The sequence below is a fragment of the Syngnathus leptorhynchus genome, chromosome 10 (assembly GCF_054491065.1).
Source record: "Syngnathus leptorhynchus isolate UIUO chromosome 10, UIUO_Slep, whole genome shotgun sequence".
Classification (NCBI taxonomy): Eukaryota; Metazoa; Chordata; class Actinopteri; order Syngnathiformes; family Syngnathidae; genus Syngnathus; species Syngnathus leptorhynchus.
This window is the reverse complement of record NC_141204.1, coordinates 7211961-7235650: the sequence shown is the minus strand read 5'-3', so window position 1 is coordinate 7235650 and position 23690 is coordinate 7211961. Positions and strand designations below refer to the sequence as shown.

The following is a 23690-nucleotide window of genomic DNA, read 5'->3' as shown; positions in this document are numbered from 1 at the left end:
CACAGTAAGGAGAAACATAGAAAGTGTGTTTCTCCTATGCCTCATTATTAAGGTGAATTAAATTATAAAAGTAAACCATGCACAAGACACACTATCAGTAAACAACGTAATAATGCACGTAGAGTGACGTAGAAATGCGCCTATTACTTTCCGCTCTGGCCTTTTACGCTGCGTTGCTTAGCAACCGTTGAAAACAACCCAGTGAAATTGGCTGTCTGGTGCTTGAAAGTGTCAAAATTCAATTCAGAAAGTAACACAAACCCGGATAACGAATGGAGCGAGAATTAGATGAGGACGAGTTGCAGGATTTGTATGCGTGGATCGATAAAATTCGTCTTTCAAGACCTAAAAGAAACATCGCCAATGACTTCAGCGACGGAGGTACTTAAAGCTGCGGCTAAAGCTAAAACTAAGACATCAAATGAAGCACAAAGAGCGTGATCGATGATTCTGCTTTTACCAAGATAATAATTCTTATTTTTAATGACATTGACAGGCATACTAATGCAATTATTGATTTTGTATTGATTTACAAGAGACTGTGCAGGTGGACATAAATAATGATGTGGTCAGTATGTATTGTGCATGAGTTTAATGTGTGTTTTTATTCTCGATCATATTTTGTGGTTATGATTTTAATTGTATAAATGTAGGCCTATGCATAAAACGCTTACAGGCCTTAAATATGTACAAAAAAAATCTAAATAAAAACAATAGGTGTTACCTTGATGTGTGCCCCATATGCAAACTAGCGTGCCATCTGTTGCCTCATTATGTCGTACGATGCATTTATTTGCTTTCTCTCTGCAGTGATGGTGGCTGAGGTGGTGAAACATTTCTTCCCAAAGATTATCGACTTGCACAACTACACTCCTGCCAGCTCCACTCAGCAGAAGCTCAGCAACTGGAACCTCCTTAACAGGCGAGAAGCATCTTATGCTCCATGCATTCATTCATCAAATTTGAAAAAAAAATATTTCCAGGCAAATGTTCTTGCAGCCATCAGGACATTTCCCACTCTTGTGTTAGATTGCGGCAGGAAAACGAATGAAGTGAGTAGTAGCCAGTGAGCGTGTATCCCAAACACACTTAACTCGAGTGTTCCTGTGGTGTTTTTGTTTGGCCATGACCGAGGAACAAATTTACACAGAGTAAATATTTTTCACCGTATAGCTGATAAATATAATTGTACTGATGGAAAATTGGCATGATGGGAATTCAGCATGTCTAGTGCCACCCAACCCAACACTCCCAGTAGCCACGTCAACATATTCAGTGGCCAAACTTAGCTCAACTCTCTTCATCTGGGGGGGGTGAGAACCAGTCCAAAAACTATCCCGGACCATTTAAATGGCACACAGCCAACCTTGAGGATCCCACCGGTGTTTATCATCACAACATGTAACATCGGTATAAAACGCCTTCCATCTGCGGCTCCTTTCCTTATTGCAAACAGATGTGTATGCGTTATCGAGTGTCGTTTTGCATACACAGGAAAGTGTTCTCCAAGTTGAACTTCCACGTGCCTGAGAAGTCGGTGAAAAATATTATACTGCGATCCGCGGGGGTGATCGAGAGTGTGCTGACTGGCCTGAGGGAAAAGATAGATCAGAAGTTGGACCAGAAGGCACACACCATATCAGTATGTGATGTTGTAAGCCTACATCCACGTGTGTGCTATGTGCGTTGGCTAAATGTCTATTTTCCATGCAGGATTTGGAATACTATGACACCAGGAACCCAGAAAAAACTCTCACAGGTAACCACATCCATGGTTCCTCCATCCTAATACAGTTCCTGTATTTTAAGAGCCACCTACATTCTATAGTACTTCTTATCATAGAGGTCCTAAAACTCCTCAAAACACATAAATAGTATAGAATGTAAAGGTTGCTGTAATATTAGTCTCTTTGTAGAGGATAAAGAATATGCCTGTTTGGTTGTTTTGAATGGAAATTGTGTCATTGTCCAGTTTGATGGGTGTTGCATGAAATAGTTAGAAGCCTTTTTTTTTCCCCAAGAAATTTTCACTATTTGCTCAATTTGTGTTTTTCAATATTTCCACCATGAATTTATGAGAACTGCATTTGACTATATTGTGTTGTCAATTCAACTTTGACTAATGATTCACATTTACATGCTGATTCTAGAGCATTTCTCGTTGATCCGCTTTGCTACCTGCCCTGTAACTGCATATCTTTGCTTTCGAGTGACCACATAAGCACACACGCAATAAGCAAATGTCGCAACCTTTTGGGCGTCAGTCGCTGACACGGCTCTCTTCCAATTCTCACACCTCATCCGTCCCCGCCATCTAACCTTGTGAGCTGACCTCAGAGCCACTCCTCTTTCCTTTCTTTCCGCTATCACAGAAAGACACAGTGCACACATCCTATTATCAGCAGATGGCCTTATCACTGACAAATATCAGCATGGCATAACTTCAAGGCCTTCCCTCCCTTGTTCTGCTTATCCTCATAGTCCCCCCCCCCCCTCCCCCTTCCCCACCTCACCCTTCGTTTGTGCTCAGAAGATTTACTGGACTTCTTTGGGTGTCCAACAACAGCACTTTAAGAAAAGTCAACATGATTCTGGAGGAAGTGTCACGTTTTGTACTTTTTGCTTCAGAGTTTAATCAGAGTGAGGCCAGATATCTGTCCGAGATTGTACGCGAGGAGGTGAAACGGGATGACAAGTTGAAAATGGAGACGAGGTAACAAAAAAAAAAGAATCCCATGAATACCTGACATCGAGCAAATAGAAAAATAAACTAGAATCATTCAGGGAGAAATAACCTCATTGCATAAATATACAAACCCTTCAGGTCAAACATAAAGAAAAACTTTGTATCTAGCAAAGAAAATTAAAAATAAAATTATATTTCTGTCACATGCTTGACATAGTAATAAATTCCTGCAAATTGAACATTTCCCCCCTGAAAGATTTCTGTTTACTTTTCAATTGAGTTATTTAGTCACAGTTAATTTTTGAGGTGGAAAAGTGCCGATATGATTCATGTTTCTCTTTTTTTTTTTTGACCAAAAACCTCAACTTTTAACGGCGTGTTGATCCACTTTGATTCAAGTTACTCTTACTCTTTAATGTTGCAGCAAACTACAACACACAGCTCAGTTTTACTCCAACTTGGACCCAGCTGTACGCCAAATGCTAAAGGAAAAAGAACATGCAGCCATGGCTTTGCAGGAGACAGTTGAGGTACGACACACACACACACACACACACACACACACACACACACACACACACACACACACACACACACACACACACACACACACACACACACACACACACACACACACACACACACACACACACCAATCTGGAAAACACATCGCTTGATTTTCATTCTTTGCTGGGAAAAAGCAGATCATATAGACATTTTGCAGGTGTGTGTCCTGAGTAAGTGTGTGTGTGCGCACGCATATATGGTACAAGCTGTGTCAGCAGTGGTTAGTGAGTCAATTTCACCTAAGCGGATATAACTCAATGTGTGACCACATCTGCATGTGAGGCAAGAGGCTACCAAGGACACAAATGTGCAACACTTCCTCTTTTTTTCATCACATCGTGCACCGCCTGTTGTTTTCCAACCTTTGTGTGTGTGTGTGCAAAGATCCTGCAAATGAAGGTGAGCAAGTTGGAGCGCCTGATTCAGCTAAAGGACATGCGGATAGATGATCTGAGGCATAATCTGGAGATGTGTACCTGTGTGAAAGGAAAATACACTGATTCTAAACCCAGCAGCATTTAAGCACTTTAAAGAAACTCTTATTTTAATTGCAGTCCACACTTTACAACGTAAAAAGCAAAAAATAATGATATCAAATTCCCATGAATGTTTTTCTTTAGTGTCAATTAATCCCTCTACAAGACCAAAAGCAAGGTTCACATGTATTTTTCACAGTGAAACCAGGATTTTTTTTTTCCCATTGGAAATACTAATAGGACATTCTTCTCATACAAGTGTAAAAAGAAGTTTATTTGTAAAAACGGCATAAGCTGCCAAGAGGCAGTAGCAGCTCGCTAACATTAGCAGTTGACTTCACTGACTATTAAGTCTCTTCTCAGCATTCGAATATTTACTTGTTGATTCTGGTTGAGAATTTTTGGAATATTAAAATAAAAAGGCCCAAAAAGAGAAAAATAAACACAAAAAGGATTGTTTTTAAGGATAGACTTTGAAATACACCAGCAACTTTAGTCATAGTGTACATTTATCGAAGTCAAAGTATCAAGTGAGTTTTACTGTATATTTGCCTTTCTTATTTTTTCCTATTACTGTAAAGACTATTTAGTGTGTGCATTTTTTTAGTTGTTAAATAATGAGGTTCTGTGTGAAGCGGTAATGTGCTTGTTTTTTGTTTTAATTTCAAACTGCCATCCTTTGTTCAGCTTGTAATGTCTGACCACCCCGTGCTCAATAAATTGTCTAACCACTTTAGTTTTCCAACGTGACTCCTTGAATAACGAATAGGAGCGTTGAGAAATGAGCTGCAAACACAATGACGTGCAGTGTTAGGTTTATTCGCAAGCACTGTCAGTTCCTCGCACACGTCTAAAAACGCAAGGGCTTATTTATAAAAAAAAAAAAAAAAAAGCACATTTGTTTTTCATCAACGTTAACAGTTAAGATGAGGCTGATAGGAGTAAGAAGACATAAATGCTGATTCAGCATCACTCGCCTGTCCTAGTCTAATGATAAAACATTAGGTCATGTTGGAAAGCTGACACAAGTAGGTCAATTTTAGAACAGGATAGCTTGAAGACAAAAAGGTACACAAGAGTCTGCATCGTGATAACATTTCACAAGCAAAACGTCTTGGCTATCTCGCAGATATAAACAACATAACTCAGATACTGGCAGCGTCCCATATTTGCGCAAGATCTTGTTACCAGGCACAATTCGTGCAGGCTATTGCCAAAGAAAATAGACATACTGTCTAATTGTCATTCATTTTAATGAAAAATAGGATTTGGAACAAGATCTTTGAATTGGGAAAGCGGTCAGGAACAAATTAAACTTGTAAGTTGAGGCCCCAGTGTTCTGAAAAATGCTCTGTAACAAGCATGATTTATGCAGAATGAAGCAACTGAGAGTCTTGTTGAAAAACAAAGCTGAGTAAGGGGAAAAAAAAAAAAATGTGTGAAAGTTCAGTAAATTATATATATATATTTGAAAGGTGAGTGTGAAGCTCCAGCACACAGGATTGGAATGCAAAGGAGAACAAGCTGAGCACAGAGATGATGATAGCTGATGATGATAGAGTGAATCACCGTCTCTGTATCAATCTTCTCTTTCAAACGGATCATTCCAGCAGCCACGCCCTAACTTTGGTGGGTTTCAGCAGACAGACTTGACCTGACTTCCTAACAGCACCAGACCACCCATTTAACTGGACGCAGTAAACATCAATATTCACATTTATTTATCTTGCCATATCAGTGACACAAAAACCCCCATCGATGGTCTCGCCCCAGTACGGCCGCTCTACTGGTTTGTTTATTTTAAGTTTAATGAAACATATCTTTGCTTTTCCATCGTGCTGGTTTTTAATTGGGTCCCTCTCAGAGTTCAGTAGCCAAAACAATGTCTTAAATGTATTTAAAGTGACCCCAGTGGACTTCACAATGACTAAAAGGAAGTGGTGTCTCACATGCTCACACATGTTAAGTGCTTCCTGCGTGAATAGCTGACCTCCTTCAGGACCATGGAACTGTTGATGTGTTTATGCTGTGCTCATGACACATGATGTGTGACATTGTGTACGTTGGTCCAGTCATCCACACGTGGCTACAAATAATGGTCAGAATTCTGGTCCATTGTTTTAGCTGAAATATGTATTGTTTTGCTGTTTGGGCTCTTTTAACTGGAGCAGAGTATTTATGATGCCAGTGCACCCTCTGTTGGAAGCTTTTGGAATTACACTTTTGTTTTCTGTAATGTTCCCTTTCATAAAATTCAAGTCAACTAAAATAGTTTACATATATGCTAATGTTTTAGAAATATTTTTAAAAGCATAATTTAATGAAACTGCAGCCAACAAAATAGTTTTCAGTTCCCAAAACAAAGTTACTGACAAATTCAGAATATTGACATGAATAATTCAGTCAATTGATGCATGGAGAAGAGAGGTACCAAAATAGGTTTTATTTAAGAATATTGTCAAAACATTGTTTTTGCATATAAACCCTTTAAAAACAAGGAGAAACCATTTTGGAGAATTTCACAGATTGTACAAAATGTCAACAAGAAGAAAACAAATAAATCAGGCTGAGTGATTTATACCCATCACCCGCCACCACCTCAGCAAGCGGAGCAAGAGTGCGGCCATTCGGCGGTCACGTAAACATCAGCGCATGGACGCAAACGTCACTCTGGACACAAGTGGTGCCTTTCTCTCGGCTCACGTCGACGCTGATGCATCACAGCGTGACGAACCACCATTGTTAACCATGGCTAACTCGTATTTTCTTTAAACAAAGCCAAGGGGGGAGAAAAAAAAAAGTCAAACTAGCCCCGGCACAAGCACTATTAATTAGCTGCATTTTACAAAACAGGAGAATGATAGTGTTATGAAAAGCTTGATTTTGTTTGGCAAAGACTGAGACACCTAATGTTGTGTAGCCTTCTTGCTTATTTTCTCGTGTCTCAGTCCCAGAACTTCTTTCTGATCCTAGAACAGTAAACTAGAAGGGAAGGGAACTTGCAAGGGATTTGCATTCGGATCCAGTATCAACATTAGGAAAAAGTTCTTGTGAGCATCTAACAAATTGTTATTTTCCTGAGATATCCCAATAAGCTCTAAACAGACAGAATTGGTGGATAAGATCAGGCACTACTTTCATCATCAGCACCAGGCCACATAACAAAACACAAACCGGCAGACCAAATAAGAACAGGAAGCTCCTCCGCCATTCTCGTTAGAATATTGAAGTCTGCTTTCTTTAAGCAGCTGGCAAACGCCACAGTGCACTGTTGGAACCGCAACCAAGAAATGCCCAACTAGCCATAAAAACTCTTTCACACGCCAAAACAAATCGCTCTCGTTTCTAATTAGTGTCACACGCTGCGTTCCAGTCCAGATAGGCCGTGTCAACAATCATCTTTGCATACGAGGTTAGCCAAAAGCATAAAAAAAAAGTTAAACAAGCAAAATTTTAGCCACCCCCTGCTGTTGCCTTACAGGCAGATACGTTTTTACAGGCTTTTTGTTCTTATGCTTAACCCCTCCAAAAAAAAAAAAAAGAAATCCCTTTCATTACCTTCTTCTTTCTGCTTTTTGATCACATCAAATCCTCCAAATCTCTATTCGCGGTTTACAAATTGACGGAAGATATCCGCGAGTCCTGCTTGGGTGCCTTGTGATTGTTTTCGGCTTTGGGTGTGCCGAGGTTTCCATCCACAAACATGTTGGGGATGTCCTGGCCGAAGTAAATCTTGCTATTAGTGGCTATGGCCTGGTACTTCATCAGCTCCAGGTACTCGGGAGTTAACTTCAGCTACAAGACAGAGCAGATGTGATTGCAGAATTCCACTCATTTATCTTGAAAAGTGCGGTGAACATTTTTACTGAGGTTGCTCCCACAATCGAAGGATGCCAAAAAGTGTATTGCATGTGTTTGTGTGTGTGTGCACAATGTCTTATACCTGGTTTGCTTCAGCAAACCTCTCAGCGGTGTAGTATTCTGCATCTGCCTTGGCCTTCTCCCTGGCCAGAAAGGCGGCATCTGAATATGGCACATAATACCACCAGATATAGAAATATACAAAATATTAGTCTCAAGAGATAAACGAGAAGTCGTGCACGTGTATTGAAATACTGAAGCGAGGCGGCTTAGCTGACCCTCGATTTCAGAGATCCTCTTCTCTGTCTCTTTCTCCATCACTTTCTGCTGGAAATGGATTTCGGCTACCTGAGCCACTTTTTGAGCCTCTGCACACGACACGGATCAACACAGCAGGCGGGCTTTGTGGTGAGCGGAATAGAAGAGTGTGCAAATTAAACCACCAGAAGAAAAAAAAAACCGCACTTACCGATAATGGCTTTTTTCCTCTCTGTCTCCGCCTCCTTTTCCACCACCTTCTGTGTCTGAGCCGTAATTAGGAGACGAGTTTTCTCTGCTTCCCTACACATACACGTACACACACTTTCCTTTATGCTTTTGAACTCACTTTGAACCAAGTATGTCACACCCAAAAAAATGCATGTTAGATAGCAACTTTAGGTCAAACTCACATGAGTTCAAAGTTTCTCCTGATAGACTCGGGGATCTTTGGCTTGGTTACACGGACAGCCTGCATCCGGTTGAGTTAGAGTGGAGAGAAAGAAAAAGACCTTTGAAATCAACACAGCTTGATAGATCAGATCTGGTAGCTTTTGATTGCCATGTTGAATATTTAAGTCGAAACGTGAGGGAAAATAAATCAGATCAACCACTAAAGGGCTATAACGTTCAGAAAAAAGGAGAGAAAATAAATGTTCATGGATGTCTAAAGCAGGCAGACTGATATTGGATAATATTCTTGAGTGGAATTGGAACCATGGAAACTGATACTGATCGCACAAAAGGTATACTAGTTTGTCAGTCTTTTTTTTTGTTTGATTTAGTTAATTTAGTTTGAATCTAGTGTTTGTCTTGTGCTAACCCGTTTTGACACATTTCCATCTTAGCCCTGGTATTCTTCAGCAGAGGATCTCATCGCTTCCTGCTGTGTGCGGCTGTGAATGGGGAACCTGTTTACAATAGCTCCTTTTTTTGTACTTTCCACCATTTATTATTTCTACGTCAAGCCAAAATGTGTGCAGTATTAAGGCAGTGTAACAATGGTACTTCTCATAGAGAATGATTTTTTTAAATTATTTTTTTACCTGCAATTGTTTGTTAGCTCTTACCTGTATAGTAAGTCCAGGGGCCATCACATTAAGATCTTTCTGCAAGGCAGTCTTCAGGTTTTCATCAATAATATCTAGAAATCAAGAAAACCACCATAATTGATCAATTGCCATACCATGATTAATTTCAACATTTAGGGAAAGACAAACCAAAGAGCTCTATGTAGACCTCCTGTAGTGTGTGCACGCTGCAGAACTGGTTTAACTCGTGGTGAATTTTGTTGAAAATGAGAGTTTTGTCATAATCGGCCGTGTAGTTCCTCACTATGTCCACCACTAGAAACACATCAGGAAGACAAAGAGTGAGACGATTGTGATGCATGCGACAAGAAAAGGAACTTTTGCAATTGAATCTGAACATTTTGTACCTGCGGAGGAGACCAGCATGTTGACGACCTCTATTCGGTCAAAATAGATCATCACCCCGCCACTGGCAAGGAGATTCAAAATGTGTTAATATTCTCAAACAACTTTTATTTTTGAAATACTTTTTATCTTATTCTCATAGTGTTTGGATATTATTCTATAGCTTTATTCCTTTTTTGTTAGTTGCAGACATTGAGGAAAAAAAAATATATATATATATTAGTATAATATTTATACCTTGTTCCACAAGGTACATTCTTGATCTCATCAGTCTGCAATGTCGTCTGAAATAAAAGAATACAAAAAACTAACGGACTAGTTCAGCTAACACAACAATTACAATGTTTGATGTTAAACTGCAAGAGGAGAAGACAAGATAATTTCCTGTTTTGCCTGTGTGTATGATGAGATACACAGTTGATTCTAACTTCCTCATTCTTGCGAGAAGGATGCCAGAAGAGATTACCTGAACTGATCTGAATGTGGTAATAAAAGGCAGCATGATATGATATCCCGGACCATTGGGACCTGTCAGCAAAGCTCCACCCCTAAAGACAATTAAAAAAAAAGAAGAAGCTTGTGCAATAATTTCAAAATAGCTGCTTATCTGCTGATTACAATGTAGGTAGAGCCTGAAGTTAACAAACAAGTTCACCTTAATTGTCATACAGTGGAAACTCTTAAGTGGATCATAACTCTATCTTTGACGCCAGTTACACATTTTCTTTCTCCTCTCAAAGGAAAATTGCTTAGTGTACAGTTAACAGTACCTGTAGTAGACAGCAAGGTGGCCTTCCTCTATTTTGTGAATGGAGGAGTGCAGCAGGACAGCAGTCACCCCTGCAATTGCTGCAAAAACAGCCCCGACATGTGGCGTCATCCTCACTGGGCTCTCACCTGCAGATAGATGACCATTATTTAAACATCCTAAAATGTTTGTACAGGCATAGTAAATGGCATGGAGCTATTCTGCTGCCATTTTATTGCAAGCGATTCAAACGAGCGAGGCAAAGCAGGATTGGTGTAAAATAAAAGCCCTTGTGAATAACTCACCAACTGACATGAATGAAATAAGACTTTACATTTTATGATTGCAAGGTTTGATGAGTCTCAACTACATTAGGATGCTGTGACATCATCAGATGCATCGCAGAAAAATCATCTAAATTCACTTAATTGATCCAAATGTGTAATTTAATTTTTGTGTGTCTTTCCTGTGAGTGTTGGAAAATGGAACCAAATGTTATATATTCCAGATTATGCAACATTATTATTTAATATTTTGGGGAGGGGGGGGCATCCAGCCATCCACATCGAATGGGGGGTCAATTTGGGAAATACTTTGCAATAATTATATGTCGTTTTTTTCGAATATCAGGTGATTTGTTTATTTAAAAAATGATTTATTCCTTCGTTCTAAGAATCTGACCAAATGAGCACACCGATTTAGTCCAGATCACAGGAACACAATCCTTTCACTTGAAATGCGTTAACCGCAACGGAGCCAATAAACATTGGAAGGTCCACACAACTGTCGCGACAGTTCATTTTACACTGACAGATGACAACGACTACTGCTAACAAGCATTGGCACACAGACTGGCATAATGCATTTCGATGAACTATAATTTAACAAAGATCGCAATCATGACTTCACATTTTTAATACGCAACAGACCGACGCATTGTGAAAGACCGACGACGTGTGTTAGCCACAGTTAGCCGTGGCGTGAGCTATCCTTCACTACCGGGGGCGGATTCCGTAATCATGCATGCTGTGTGCTAACTGCTTGGGCTGATAACCTCCGCAATCTACTCAGCGAAGCGTAGCTTTTGTTGGAAAAATACGTGCAATAATGTTCGGGTGCCGAGTTGAATTAAATGGATTAAAATGAAATTACCACTATCCTGAACAGTCACCTCTCCTGGCGTTCATTCAACGTCTCATCCCCCTCAACCGCCTACCGCAGTTTTAGTTCGGGCTCGTTGCGGTGCTGCATTCATGTGCGGTCGGAATTATTTAGGCTTCTAGAAGTCGTTTTGAAACATTTTACACTCAGGTTCCACCTAAAAACCAAGGTCACTACCCTAATATTGCCAATTTAAATGCTCAGAAGGCCCAAGAATTGATCAAAAACGTAATTAAATCTATTAGTTTTATAAAGTCGATAAAGATATATAAAATATATAGAAAAGCTGAATAAAATGTGTACTTAAATAAGCAAACAATCCGTAATAATCCAATGCAAACGTATTGAACGTAAAAGCTCAAATTAACTATTTTTGATTATTTCGCTCTTGGTATGCTGCTTTCAAGGACTGTGGGAATTATTTTCACTTTTGAATTTGACATGCCATAACTAGTATACTCACTGTCCACGTTACAATGTTTATTGGTAGTTACAACTAATCAATACATTAATACAAGAGCTGAAAATTCTACCATTAGAAAAATAATCTTGACACTCAAAAATTGGAGTCATTTTCAGTTTATTGTTATATAATTTTACTGTCATACTTGTAAGTGCTGTCTGCATTGCCTCTCTTGGAGCAAAATGTGGTAATCAAAATACACCTCTTAGAAAAGTTCAGTGCAGTTCTTCATTTCAGCACAACAAACTCACTCCCTTTAATGAATACTTCTTGGACAGTTTTAGTTACAGTTTACCACAACACCTGCAGAATAAGGTTATGGTTAACTTTCAGATAATGTTTGGATGATTTGCTTAAAATGATACTTTAACTACCATTATTGTTTAATTTGCAAAATTATTCATGAGGAATATGTATGGCACACATTTCACTTTGCTCAGTTTCACGAGTGAAATAAATACTTTTTGCTTTACATGCTGTAACACAAAACAAACAAAACCACTGTAGAGCTTATATCATGGCTGATAGGCTTTAACATAAAGTCTGTCCACTACATCATAAACCATCTAGGCAGCATATATGTTGTATTGCTCCATTAGCGTATCTTTGACTCATTGCGTTCCTGGTTGGTCGCTCAAAGACTTTTGATTGGGTTTTGCTGCATCATTAGGGATCCAACTCCAGTCTTGATCCTAAAAAAAGAACACAGACATAAAGTTCTTTAGTGGTACTGTGGTAAATAAATACAACATGAGTTTACTGGACTTCATTAAGAGAATGACAGGGGAAAACACGTCTATGTAGTGATTCCCAATTTGACAATCCATCTAGTGTATCATGAAAGATGCCGGAAGATAATTATTCCATTTCCAATTAGTTCTTGGTTGAGTAGCATATCAACACAGTATCACACAGTAATAAAGACTGAAGGGTGTGGCGGATGGTAGGAGGAGCTAATATGTAAAAAGCGAGGATCATAAGACAAAAGAGGTTGCAAATAAAGAAATAAGGTTCAGACACACACTTGCTCCACTCGTTAAGCTACTCTGAATAAATGATTTGTTGGGCTCTGTCACATGGGAGGAATTACAATGCACGATTCCAACCACAATGACCAGAAAAAAAAACCACTGTGTAGAACGTACCATCATGCTTTGCTCTCTCTCAAGGCTAGCATCTTGTAACAAAGAAGTAAGCTTATTTAGATAATGGCAGTTTTCATCCAATAATTGAGAAACAGTTTCTCTGCAAGAGAAAAAAAAAAGTTACAGTTTTTAAAAATCATCCTTTAGACTTTTTTTGTATTCTGAAGCTTTCTAATCCCATCATATTACCCATCAGTGGATGGCTGAACACAAATCTGTGAATCGTTTTGGGCCTGAAGACACAAACACAAGGTTTCAAATAAAGAATATCATGGCGACTGAATATTTGTATACTCTTGACTTCATATTTTACTCACACAGGCAATCTTCAAAAGGTACCAGAACTCTTTCTGGCGCTTTGTTTGCATTTGGATTACGGCTGCCTCTGCCGTTTTTATGTTCTCAACTGCCTTCTCCAATTTTGGGAACAAATCAACGATGCGTTGCTTACATACCAGAATTGTACTAGAGGGAAAAACAAGTGTGGATAAGTAGAACGTTCGTGCTGTACTTTACTCGGCCGGAGGCAAATGAAATACCTGAGGTGAGTGTACAAGTCTTTCAGCACTCGGTCTTGGTTCTGAACCATTTGCAGGATGGCCTTCACCATGCCCGAGCTGTCACTGTAACCATGTGGTAGGTCGGGGCCTGTGCAGAAACACAACATTTATTAATTCATTTACAGTCTATTTATACATTTTATAGACTTAATTCTAATAAACGTAAAGATCTTCACTAACTTTTGCATTTAGCTTTTAGTTGCTTGTAGAGTTCAATAGCTTTACCCTCACTGCGGAAAGGCACAAAGTTACTTTGTGTGCACTACACAGCACTGATATGATTATTAAATATACTGACAGCTGTTCCATTGAGTCTCCTTGTCTCCTCAAAAATGGACTCCGCTGCAATTCCACAATTTCAGAATGAAGCGCAACTATCTCTTCATCCAGATATCCGACATCGGCGACCTACGGCAGAAAGTATTTGTGAAATGTGTGACTTCTCAAATGGAATGTATGCCATTATGCCTTTCCATATTTTCTCTTACCTTAGAAAAGCCATCGGCCTTTGCTTCATTTTCATGCCACGTCCTCAGCATCTTCTCTGAAGCTTTGCAAAAACACACAAAAGCAGATGATGTGCTTTCATTTCAAATACTGTGAATATAAAACATTTCCAAATGATTTATATTTGATCTTTTTTCTTATATTGCAAAAATTTGAAATTTGAACAGGGGTGTGTAGACTTCATCAATGGATTTATGAATGACAAAAGAAGAAACTCACAGATGCCTGTGTGTCTCTGCTTGGCGTATTGCTCCAAGTCATGCTGGATGCTGGTTTTAAAGAAAGCCAGCTTGGCTTGCAGCTGCTGTGACTGGGAGAAGAGCAGGTTCTTGTAGCGTGTTAAGTTGGTATTATAACGCAGCAGACTCAACCTACGCACAAACAAAAGATTAGTCTGATCTTGTTTTTGCTTTTTCAAGCTTTTTGAGCAACACTTTGTAAAAGTGCACAAAACACTGCTAATGCTAACAATGGTTAGGTTCTTTTTCATACCAATCATAAAAGAGGCATGAGGCACACCTTTGCATTTGAATTATCAATGTAAGACTATTAAATCTATAAAATTCCCCGACCGGATCGTGTCAGTTCTCTGCCCCTTGTAGAATGTAGGGGGTCGGGAATTTTCTTTGAAAATTCTCCAGCCCTACCGGCTGTTTTTAGACGTCACACCACTAAGCTGTCACACATTGCTGGATTTATGCATTAAATAATGTTGCTCTTGCACGTCCAGGTGGTTACCACTTTTCTGAAGGAATAACTGACTGACAATTCCGTACATGTACTTACATAGCGGCCCTTTGTCCCTGGTACAGGTGAGTGTAGTCCTCTTTTAGTCCACAAATGTAGCTGACTGCTTCTCCCCATACCTTCCTCAATGTGGTCAGCGGAAGCTGCGTCTTTGTCTCTCTGACTGTAGAAACATAAAGAAAGTGATTTAGTTTTGAATGGAGCCAAGCATGTTAAACAGTTGAATTTGAATTGAAGAATGAAGATTTGGATGCTATTTTTAAAGTGAAAATTCTCACCTATAAAGTTGACACTCTCAGGCAAGGGTCTGGCAGTGAGGGGTCCTGAGTACTTGGATAGGCTCTTATCAAACAGGAAGACGATGAAGGTGTCCCAGCCTCTCTGACAGAAAAGAACAACAAATATTAAGACACACACACACAGATGACTAATTACGACAAATATATTTTTGCGTACACGTCACATACCAAACCATCCGGCAAACAATGTGCAGGAGGTCTGCGTGGGTCCAGGGAGATTCCCGTCTCTAACAGCAGTTCTTGATTTAGTGGGGAGATATGCGACTGTGTGTACGTCTCCAGACGAAGCTGCAAGGAGTGTAAGCTCTCTTCGGCCTCCAGGATCAAAGAGTGCATCTGGGCTGACGTCATGTCCAACACATGGATCACCTGAGCACCAAATCTAGGAATTATTATCTTGATCGAGGAACATTTGCGAAAGAGCTTTTGTAGAACGTCTGGAGTAATTGCTGTTGTTTATTACTGACCTTCATGTTGAGGATATTCTGGAGAACCTTGTAACAGTTTGCCTTTTTCGTAACAGGATGCAAACCCCCGCCACGGGCTGCCGGGTCCCACAGTAACAACATCTGCAGCAAATTCTCCACCGGCTCTAACAACGGCCTTAAGATAAGCACATGTAAACATTAGTAAAGAATGAGATTTTGGATTTATAGAATAATGATTGCTTTTGTTTCTACCTGCTGAGATTGTTGGGATATGGAAGATGGGTTGAAAATCGAACCTCTCCATTCATGTCTTCCACCGCCATGATGTCCTTAGCACCTTTATTTTTAACGTGACTAGTCCTATTAAAAAGTTGCATATAAATTAGAAATATATAATAACATTAGAAATATTCATAAGTCAGAAGTTATGCATTCAAGTAATTACGAAGCATTTATCAAACTCACCACTGTACGGGCTGCATATGGTGTAAAAACGGGCGAAAACCGCACGTGCATTCAAAAATTACTGTTCCAAAACTCCAGTAGTCCACAGTTACCGTGTAAGGTTTACTTTCAAACAGCTCCGGTGCCTAGAACACATCAAATCGCACTTTATGAATGGTCCTAATTTAAAAAAAACGTTTTATTGACACTACACGTAAACAATGTACACTTACGAGATACTGGAGGGTTCCGACGAACGACGTACAGACACTGCCTTGGTCGAGATCTTTTGCATAACCAAGATCTATAATTTTATGGACAAGCTGGAGGAAAATGAAAAGTGAGAAATCAGCGACAGATGGCGCTTTTGCAAACATAGATTGTGATTTACCTTGCCATTAATCTCTTGCAGAACTATATTCTCAGGTTTGAGGTCTCTGTGTATAATCTTATTTTCATGAAGGTACTCGATACCGCATCCTGTCAAAAAATTAAAATGCATTAAGGAGTCATCACAGGAGAGCTTTTACAAAAAATAAAAACCTTACCGATATCACGGAGTAGGGAGAGCACTTCACTCTCCTTCAACCCACAACAATTTTCTGGTTTACTGAGAACCTTAAGAGATTTGAACATACATATGTGGTGACAATTTAATGAAATTAAATAAATAAATTATAAAACTACTTTGCGTAGGTCTCCTCCAGAACAGTACTCCATGGCTAGCAGCGGTAGGTCATTCAGAGCAATCAAGCTCAATTCTTCTGGAACTTCGCTGGCCTGAACAACATTCACGTGGTTCAACCTAGAATATATATATATTTTAAAAAAATCATGTTTTTGTGCAATATAATAGTCAATGCATCCATTTTCACTTCTTCATGATCTGGATCTCTCTTCCCCAGCGTTCCTTGTTCTTGGAGCTCAGTTCGAAACGACAGAGTTTCACAGCTAACTTCTCCCCCGATTTCTGCTCAACACATAAAAATAAGAACACTACTATCACTAAAGTGCACAAATAAAGATGCATTTGATTTTGTGGTTATCTTGTGCAGGAGTCAGTCTCCACACTGAAAAGGATCTTATGGTCTACTAGTCCGCTTGTCTCTCTGACATCTCAGATTATTTGCACGCTCCTGTGTGTTTATTATGTGAATGAGAGCACTTACATGATTCTGGTACAGGTACACATGCCCAAAACCTCCCATCCCAAGCCTCTGCTTCATCTCCCATGGGCCACACAACTGGTTCTGCTTGATGGAAGCTCGCTCCATTGTCACCTGCTGAAGACACAGCAAGTACAATAGGCGTGTTCGTGTTTTGCACTTTTGAGATGAGACAAACTGTACAAAAGTGACAAGATCAAGCCATTTGTTTACTCATTGTTGTTCTTTCAGCACGCTAATAGTGTTGTATACATTCTCTCAACAGTCAAATCATCATCATTTGAGTGTTTTGGGTGAGAATTTATTTTTAGACATTGTTTATTTTGCCACACTGCAAACACATAGTATGTATTACAAAAGTTGTGAAGAAGATAGATCATCCGTAGAAAGAGGCCTACTTGCAAATTTGGTGAAATTCTTACCTATTTCAGGCGTCAGTTTTAATGTGCCATAACTTATTCGCGTCACAACATTTTAGCCCTGAATAAGTTATTAGCCTCCCGAGTTAGCAAACTATGAATGACCGTCGCTCTTCACGACCGAGACTTAAAGTAACAAAACTGTCAGCTTTCCCGATCTGTCGTGCTTGTCTCTGGAGATATTTGTTGTCTATTTATGCTGTCGTTGATGGTAAATGGATCCAAACAAAGTGTTCCAAAACAAAGTGAAAGTAAAAAAAAAAAAAGTCAACACGTAAGTACAACTGCGCATGCGTGCGTGAATCGCTTCAGTGGGAGAAAAAAATAAAAAGGAGAAAAGTTGTTGTAATCTAGTCTCTTTGTCAGCATTAATAGTTCTAATGCAACAACGGATTGCAGGCAATTTAATTTCATCAATTTTAGGACCCTGCTCCAGAAAATGCCTCACTCTACATGGTAAGGTTTTAAATATTATCTGCAGATGGCGTCATACACTCAAACGCTTACTTTAGGAGACATTATCCATCCAGCCAACCATCCTGCATTTAATATTTCTCAAACTTTTGGCTTTGACATGCATGGTTCTGTTTGATACGAGTACATTTTCCATTATATGTCCCTTTCATGCAAATATTTAATCTCACTTTTTTTTTTGAAATTTTCAAAACATATCTGCCATGTCTTGAGAGATCAATAGTGGCAAAACGAGTGACCAATAAGATAGACTCTAAATTCAATCACATGTATAACTTTGAATAGATGCCGGAATTGTGCTGACAATTAATAGTGCAGTCAGTAGCCCCCGATCAGTTCATTTGTAACAACAGTTTATTCTTAATTGAATATTTCCCTGCTGGTAATTTGTTAAAAAAAAAAAAAAAAAAACTATTGAGTGATAGGAAGGAAGCAATCAGCTTGCAATTAAAATAAAACAAAAACACAATTTTGAGTGCATGCACATTGAGAAGAAACTGAAAACAATAGGTAAATGGATGTTTTCATTCATGTTCCTGTTAATGTTTCCTGTTTCCTACCTTGGCCATGATTTGACTATGGCAATCAGGAAAGCGGAAAGGTGACGAATAAAGTCGTCATGTATGAGGTAGTCTCTTCAAAGGGGATTTCAAGGACAAAACCCCCTTTGTAGTACTTCAAATGCCAAATCCATACTACAAACTTAATTTGATTCTTTCTGCATTTATTACATAAAATGAAATTGATTTATATTATACAACAATGTAAGCTTTGCCTTATTTTGCACTTATTTATAAGCTGAATTGTGCTTTAGTCAGTTTGTTTGTCTTCCTCACAAAAAAGCGTGGGAGCCTGTTTTATTACCAATTTTGGATAAACTTCTTCTATTTGACAGTGCTGATGTCACACGTCATGAGCAATTCTTCGGTCAAGCTAAACGTCAGCGTGATGCATGTGAGTGATGTTTGGGTGGGCCTGGCATTAAACTCCTCCCAGCTTCAGCATTCATAAATGGAAAGGATGCAGGGGACATCAGCACTCAAACACAACAAAAAGACAAGAAGCGTGGAGAAAGAAGGAACAAGAATCGTCATCAGGATTGTTTTACACCGTCTTGCAACAGAAAGGTATGCATCTCCTGTCAAATATCCCAATTTTTATCGTTTGAATTTTTATTATGCAGTGTTATGGGAAAATGAAGTAAAATGACAGTTCTGACCATCCAATCATGTCTCTTCGTGTATTGTGGGGAGAAAATATTAGTCAAGTTTCAAGTCAAGTTTATTTATGTAGCCCTAAATCACAAGCAGTCTCAAAGGGCTTCACATATACAAAACAAATTGACAAGTATTCTCAAAGCATCCCCTGATCTGCAGCTCCCAAGTAATATTAATTTTTGGAATTGTAATATTTATTCATATTATATTCTAGACCGATGCACTTTATCTATCGCCATGTCTTCACTATTTTTCCTTATAATCACACGTGCCTGTCCTCGTGTCACTTCAGATAATCTCCCTAAAAGGGCATTGAGTGTTGACATTTTCAATTCCTTTTTGTCTAGCCTGTGTCCAGACCACAATAGCACAAAAGCAGAAGTAAAGATGAACTTCTTAGTCATCCTGTCGATGATTGCCGTTGTCAGTATTGAAGTTGTAAGTAAATTTCAAGTGCATGATTTCATTTCATGATTGGGAATTGAGTCATTGTTATTAAAAAAATATATACATGCTCTTTCTTTTTCAGGCATTTTCAAAGAAATGGCGTAAATCGACAGGACATACACACTCGCATCAAGGTGAGCTCACTGTTCTTCACTCGTGTGTGTATTTTTGTTTTGTTATGTGAGGATTCATTGATAATTTTTCAATTTTTTTTTTTTATCAAAGTTGATGCTTCAGAGGCGTGTTGTTCAGGGGATTGCAGCAATTACAGGGGAATTATTTCCAAAACAACAAATGGGCATCGCTGTCTTAATTGGAACATGTTCAAAAACCCCTGGGGTGCCTCATCTGGAATCGGGAATCATAGATACTGCAGGTAGGCAGAATTCACTTTTTGCTGGAGGAATATCTAATAATATCATTTTGGTCATACTCATACGTCAAATGTTGACCTCCTAGGAATCCCGACCAAAGCCCGAAGCCGTGGTGTCGCGTCAAAAGAGGGAAGAGAATCGTGAGAGAATTCTGTGACATTCCCCACTGTAAGAGATTAAAATTTAAAAACTTCTCATTTTAGTTTGCACTTTCTAAGAATGTCATTTTGCCCTCCAGGTTCCACCGTTGCTGTGGATACAGGTAATAAAGTTGTGCTCTTAACTTATCCCAATAACATCATCTGATGACTCACTGATTCTTCCCTTCCTGACCATCCTTGCAGAACTGACGTGCGGTGAGACGCCCAGGCAAAGGATGCACAAAATTGTGGGCGGTTCGTTTGTAGCCGCGAGGTCACAGCCGTGGATCGCCGCCATTTTTCACCGCCGCAAGTTCTTTTGCGGAGGCTCACTCATTGCACCATGCTGGGTGCTCACGGCTACTCATTGCTTCTCTGACGGGTGCGGCCAAACACACGGAACTAACACTTTATCATTTCCTCTCATTTGATAAAAGTACTGACTCACGTGGAACAATGTGTTCAGTAAAGGGACCAACGTCCAGCGATTATCTGTCTTCCTGGGTAAGAGTGCCACCAATGAAACGGATGCTGTCAACGAACAGGAATTTACTGTGGAAAAAATCATCCTCCACCAAGCATTCAACGAGACCAACTATAACAATGACATAGGTGAGCACAAGCAAAGCTTTGAGTAAAAACCTATCTCTGTGCAACCCATTGAAGACCTTAAGCGGTTCCGTTCATCTTTTCAGCCCTGTTGAAGATCAAAAGCAAAGATGGACGATGTGCTGTGCGATCGAAATCTGTTCGCACGGTTTGTCTTCCTCCACCTGACACTCAACTTCCTGTTGGCTTTCAGTGCGTCATCGCAGGATTTGGCAAGCAGAGCTCCGGTAGGTACAAAATAATTCCCAACAAACACTGTAGACAAAAGTATTAAGGCAAAAAATAATAATAATCATCATAAATATTTGCATTATAGCACAAGTCATGACATTCTACCATTTCCGACAAGATTCTAACCTAAGATTCTGTGTTATCTGCAGGGGCGATACGCTTCTCTCAATACTTGAAGGAGGCCCGTGTGAATCTTCTCTCCCAGTCTCACTGTGAAAAGAATCCCATCTATGCAAATATGCTCACTGACAACATGTTCTGTGCTGCGGGACCCAACTGGAGCGTGGACTCCTGCCAGGTGAGCAAGTCCAGCCATTTAAAGAACTTTTGCACATTGCATCCCAAATTTGTCTATGTGAACAAAAAGCAACTAGAGGAAATGATCGTGTTGGAAAAAAACAGAAGTGGTTGTCTGTATATGTGACTGTATATTTTTAACTGCAGAAAAGATGATATGAAACTCTTATGGTATCCTCTCCAAATGGTAGTGATTAACAATGTGCACAACTTCAAATGATCAATAATAATATTACTAATTGAAATAAATATTTGCCTTCATATTATTTTGCAATTTATTCTGCAAGATGATGAAAAGCATGACTGTATACACAAATATATGATTTACAGAAATCTTTGGCTGAAATTAGCAACCCCCACTAGAGGGCGTACAAACAATATATCCAGGCGGCTTCAGTAAGGGGATGTAGCTCAGTGGTAGAGCGCATGCTTTGCATGTATGAGGCCCCGGGTTCAATCCCCGGCATCTCCATGTTTTGTCTTCCTGACAGTTTATCCTTCCGTTTGTCCACATCAGGGGCATATGTGAGCCAAAAATGAATGAATCATAAATGTTTGATATGATACATGGATGAAAATGACTTATCACATTGTCCATGTGATTTTTCTCCACACAGGGCGACTCTGGTGGTCCACTGGTGTGTGAAGCCGCAGGTCGGCTTTTTCAGTTCGGAGTTGTGAGCTGGGGCAATGGCTGCGCTTTGAAAAATAATCCAGGGGTTTACACTCAGCTCACCAAATACAACAAATGGATTGCAGAGAAAACTAAATTACCGCAGTATACTCAAGGTGTCTTGTATCCCCAAAAATAAAGGTTAGTCGCTCCCTTATGGTAAAATGAAATAATTCCAAAAGGAATATTTGGCAGCGGAGATAATTGTTGCAGCAATTTGTTGCATCGTGCACAGAGTGGCAGCTAATGAAGCATTTACTGCACATAGACAGAATAATCCTTTAAGGATTTACATGTCATTTCTTCTTGAAAGAAATTGTTTTTTTTAATATTATTGTATTGGATGTACAATAGCTTTATACAATTGTCTTTCTTTTTTTATACACACAGTATGTAATTTAATAATTTAATGTAATGTAATTATTCTGCCTAGCATATTCTATCTAAATACTTTATTACAGCTATTTTCATACTGTGCAAAAGTGAATGTTTTAAGTGGAATGATCCATCCTATAAGCTCATCGCAACAAATAAAATAAAATAAAGAAAGCGGTAAAGTACCATACAGCGGAGTGATATTCACACTAAAGAATGCTATTATGGAATGAAGAAAATCCTGATGTGATTTACAAAAAAGCATCCAGCAAGTCTTCTGAGAAGCCAAGATTGTCTGGCGACTAGGGTTTGGAAGATTCACCGATATGCATCGGAAAATCGGTACGACCTGTAAGATGGAGTTGCATTGTATCGTATCATACTGGATCGCATTGTTTTCAAATTAAATCGTACTGTATCGCAGCATATCGCATCTTATCATTGGCAATTCCATGAATCGTGAATGCATCGAATCGTTGGCAATGTATCAACATGTGCATCGTATTGCTTTGATGGTGAAGATTCCCATCCCTACTGGCGACCAGTCCAAAAAAAAATGCCAAGTCAGAATAGTTTACAACAGCACTGCTGGGGCCCAATCATAACTCTAGCTTGTCCCCCTACACACACCTCAACTACTCACACAAATGTGTTTACTTAATAACTTGTTCTTCAAACCATACATGGCTATGAGATGCAGTACGAGTCCCACTCCCCTGAAAGGACATTTCTAAAGAGAAGGTTAGGAAAGATCATGGTCAAAGATTGTTTGAATCGCAGCTGGAAGCTTTCAGGTTGGATCCACCCCCCAACTTCCCATCCAAGTTACTCCTGAGGCTTCATCTTCAGAGTAATGATGAGATGGTTACTTCCCTTTCTTGGTAGTGAGAGGGTACAGAAATTATAATTGCACATTTTTCTTCGGTTTGAAAAAAAAAAACCCAGACGTTCAGAAACTTTTCTATTGTATAAGTTAACTGAACATGGCTACTGTATTTAATGTTGGTAAGCACTGTGATAGTTATATTTAAATGACCTTATTTGTATAATCACACGAGGACCCTTTGAAACTTCTCAGTGCGATGTCATTTTTTGCACCTTTTATCTTCGCAGTGGCAGCCAGGTTAAGAGCGCTTGTAAAAATGTGATTCCATTGAGTATATATTCAATAATAGTAGACGAGAGCCTCTTCAACCAGGTGGACCAGAGTGTCTAGTCTCTCCAGTCCAGATGACAACAGCCTCTTGTTCACACCCCCGCACATTCACATAAACACACACACATAGCTACAGGCACTATGCTAGTGAATATCTCCAGGGTATAAATACTGCTGTTTTTTGCCTGGGACGTCTCTGGTTTCCTCTGCACAAATTGAGATTGTCCCTATTCCTGCAACACATCACTCATTTCTAATGCCAACAATTTCAATGCACCATGACAAGTTTCTGTAATGCATTTGTTTATGCATGAAAATAATGTGAG

At 39.3% G+C, this 23690-nt stretch overlaps 4 protein-coding genes and 1 non-coding gene across 8 annotated transcripts; 3 read left to right on the top strand and 2 right to left on the bottom strand.

The window, feature by feature from the left end:
- The first annotated feature begins 41 nt into the window (after positions 1-41).
- spef1 (sperm flagellar and cilia associated 1) lies at positions 42-4461 on the top strand. Its single transcript, XM_085922267.1, has 7 exons — positions 42-381; positions 811-922; positions 1495-1642; positions 1714-1759; positions 2629-2713; positions 3111-3216; positions 3638-4461. Exons 1-7 carry the CDS (start codon positions 273-275, stop codon positions 3773-3775), a joined length of 744 nt encoding a protein of 247 aa, XP_085778393.1. The 5' UTR covers positions 42-272; the 3' UTR covers positions 3776-4461.
- Positions 4462-6140: 1679 nt separating this feature from the next.
- Positions 6141-11337, bottom strand: erlin1 (ER lipid raft associated 1). 2 transcript variants are annotated; one of them, XM_085922727.1, is made up of 12 exons: positions 11204-11337; positions 10055-10181; positions 9751-9832; positions 9522-9568; positions 9287-9348; positions 9069-9194; positions 8919-8992; positions 8262-8320; positions 8060-8151; positions 7869-7958; positions 7673-7752; positions 6141-7524 (listed from the first exon to the last, which is right to left on the bottom strand). In XM_085922727.1, the coding sequence occupies exons 1-12, from the start codon at positions 11217-11219 to the stop codon at positions 7342-7344; spliced, it is 1038 nt and encodes a 345-aa protein (XP_085778853.1). In that variant the 5' UTR covers positions 11220-11337; the 3' UTR covers positions 6141-7341. The 2 variants fall into 2 exon arrangements, with proteins under 2 accessions (XP_085778853.1, XP_085778854.1); XM_085922728.1 differs by having other exon boundaries at positions 11185-11308.
- A 406-nt stretch (positions 11338-11743) lies between these two features.
- On the bottom strand, positions 11744-17640 carry LOC147050187 (inhibitor of nuclear factor kappa-B kinase subunit alpha-like). 2 transcript variants are annotated; one of them, XM_085922485.1, is made up of 22 exons: positions 17375-17640; positions 16956-17069; positions 16662-16756; positions 16474-16591; positions 16335-16404; positions 16178-16266; positions 16020-16109; positions 15808-15932; positions 15595-15702; positions 15382-15517; positions 15083-15283; positions 14894-14996; positions 14655-14778; positions 14088-14239; positions 13850-13911; positions 13660-13769; positions 13542-13591; positions 13341-13449; positions 13119-13266; positions 12991-13034; positions 12802-12901; positions 11744-12348 (listed from the first exon to the last, which is right to left on the bottom strand). In XM_085922485.1, the coding sequence occupies exons 2-22, from the start codon at positions 17058-17060 to the stop codon at positions 12268-12270; spliced, it is 2220 nt and encodes a 739-aa protein (XP_085778611.1). In that variant the 5' UTR covers positions 17061-17069; positions 17375-17640; the 3' UTR covers positions 11744-12267. The 2 variants fall into 2 exon arrangements, with proteins under 2 accessions (XP_085778611.1, XP_085778613.1); XM_085922487.1 differs by having other exon boundaries at positions 16956-17066.
- A 1244-nt stretch (positions 17641-18884) lies between these two features.
- Positions 18885-22623, top strand: LOC147050185 (urokinase-type plasminogen activator-like). 2 transcript variants are annotated; one of them, XM_085922289.1, is made up of 11 exons: positions 18885-18972; positions 19410-19500; positions 19592-19643; positions 19735-19885; positions 19969-20051; positions 20122-20145; positions 20228-20405; positions 20490-20635; positions 20719-20859; positions 21013-21161; positions 21778-22623. In XM_085922289.1, the coding sequence occupies exons 2-11, from the start codon at positions 19450-19452 to the stop codon at positions 21970-21972; spliced, it is 1170 nt and encodes a 389-aa protein (XP_085778415.1). In that variant the 5' UTR covers positions 18885-18972; positions 19410-19449; the 3' UTR covers positions 21973-22623. The 2 variants fall into 2 exon arrangements, with proteins under 2 accessions (XP_085778415.1, XP_085778414.1); XM_085922288.1 differs by having other exon boundaries at positions 18895-18972; positions 19421-19500.
- trnaa-ugc (transfer RNA alanine (anticodon UGC)) lies at positions 21561-21632 on the top strand. The gene has a single exon. It is a non-coding gene; the product is annotated as a tRNA-Ala (tRNA).
- Positions 22624-23690: the final 1067 nt, after the last annotated feature.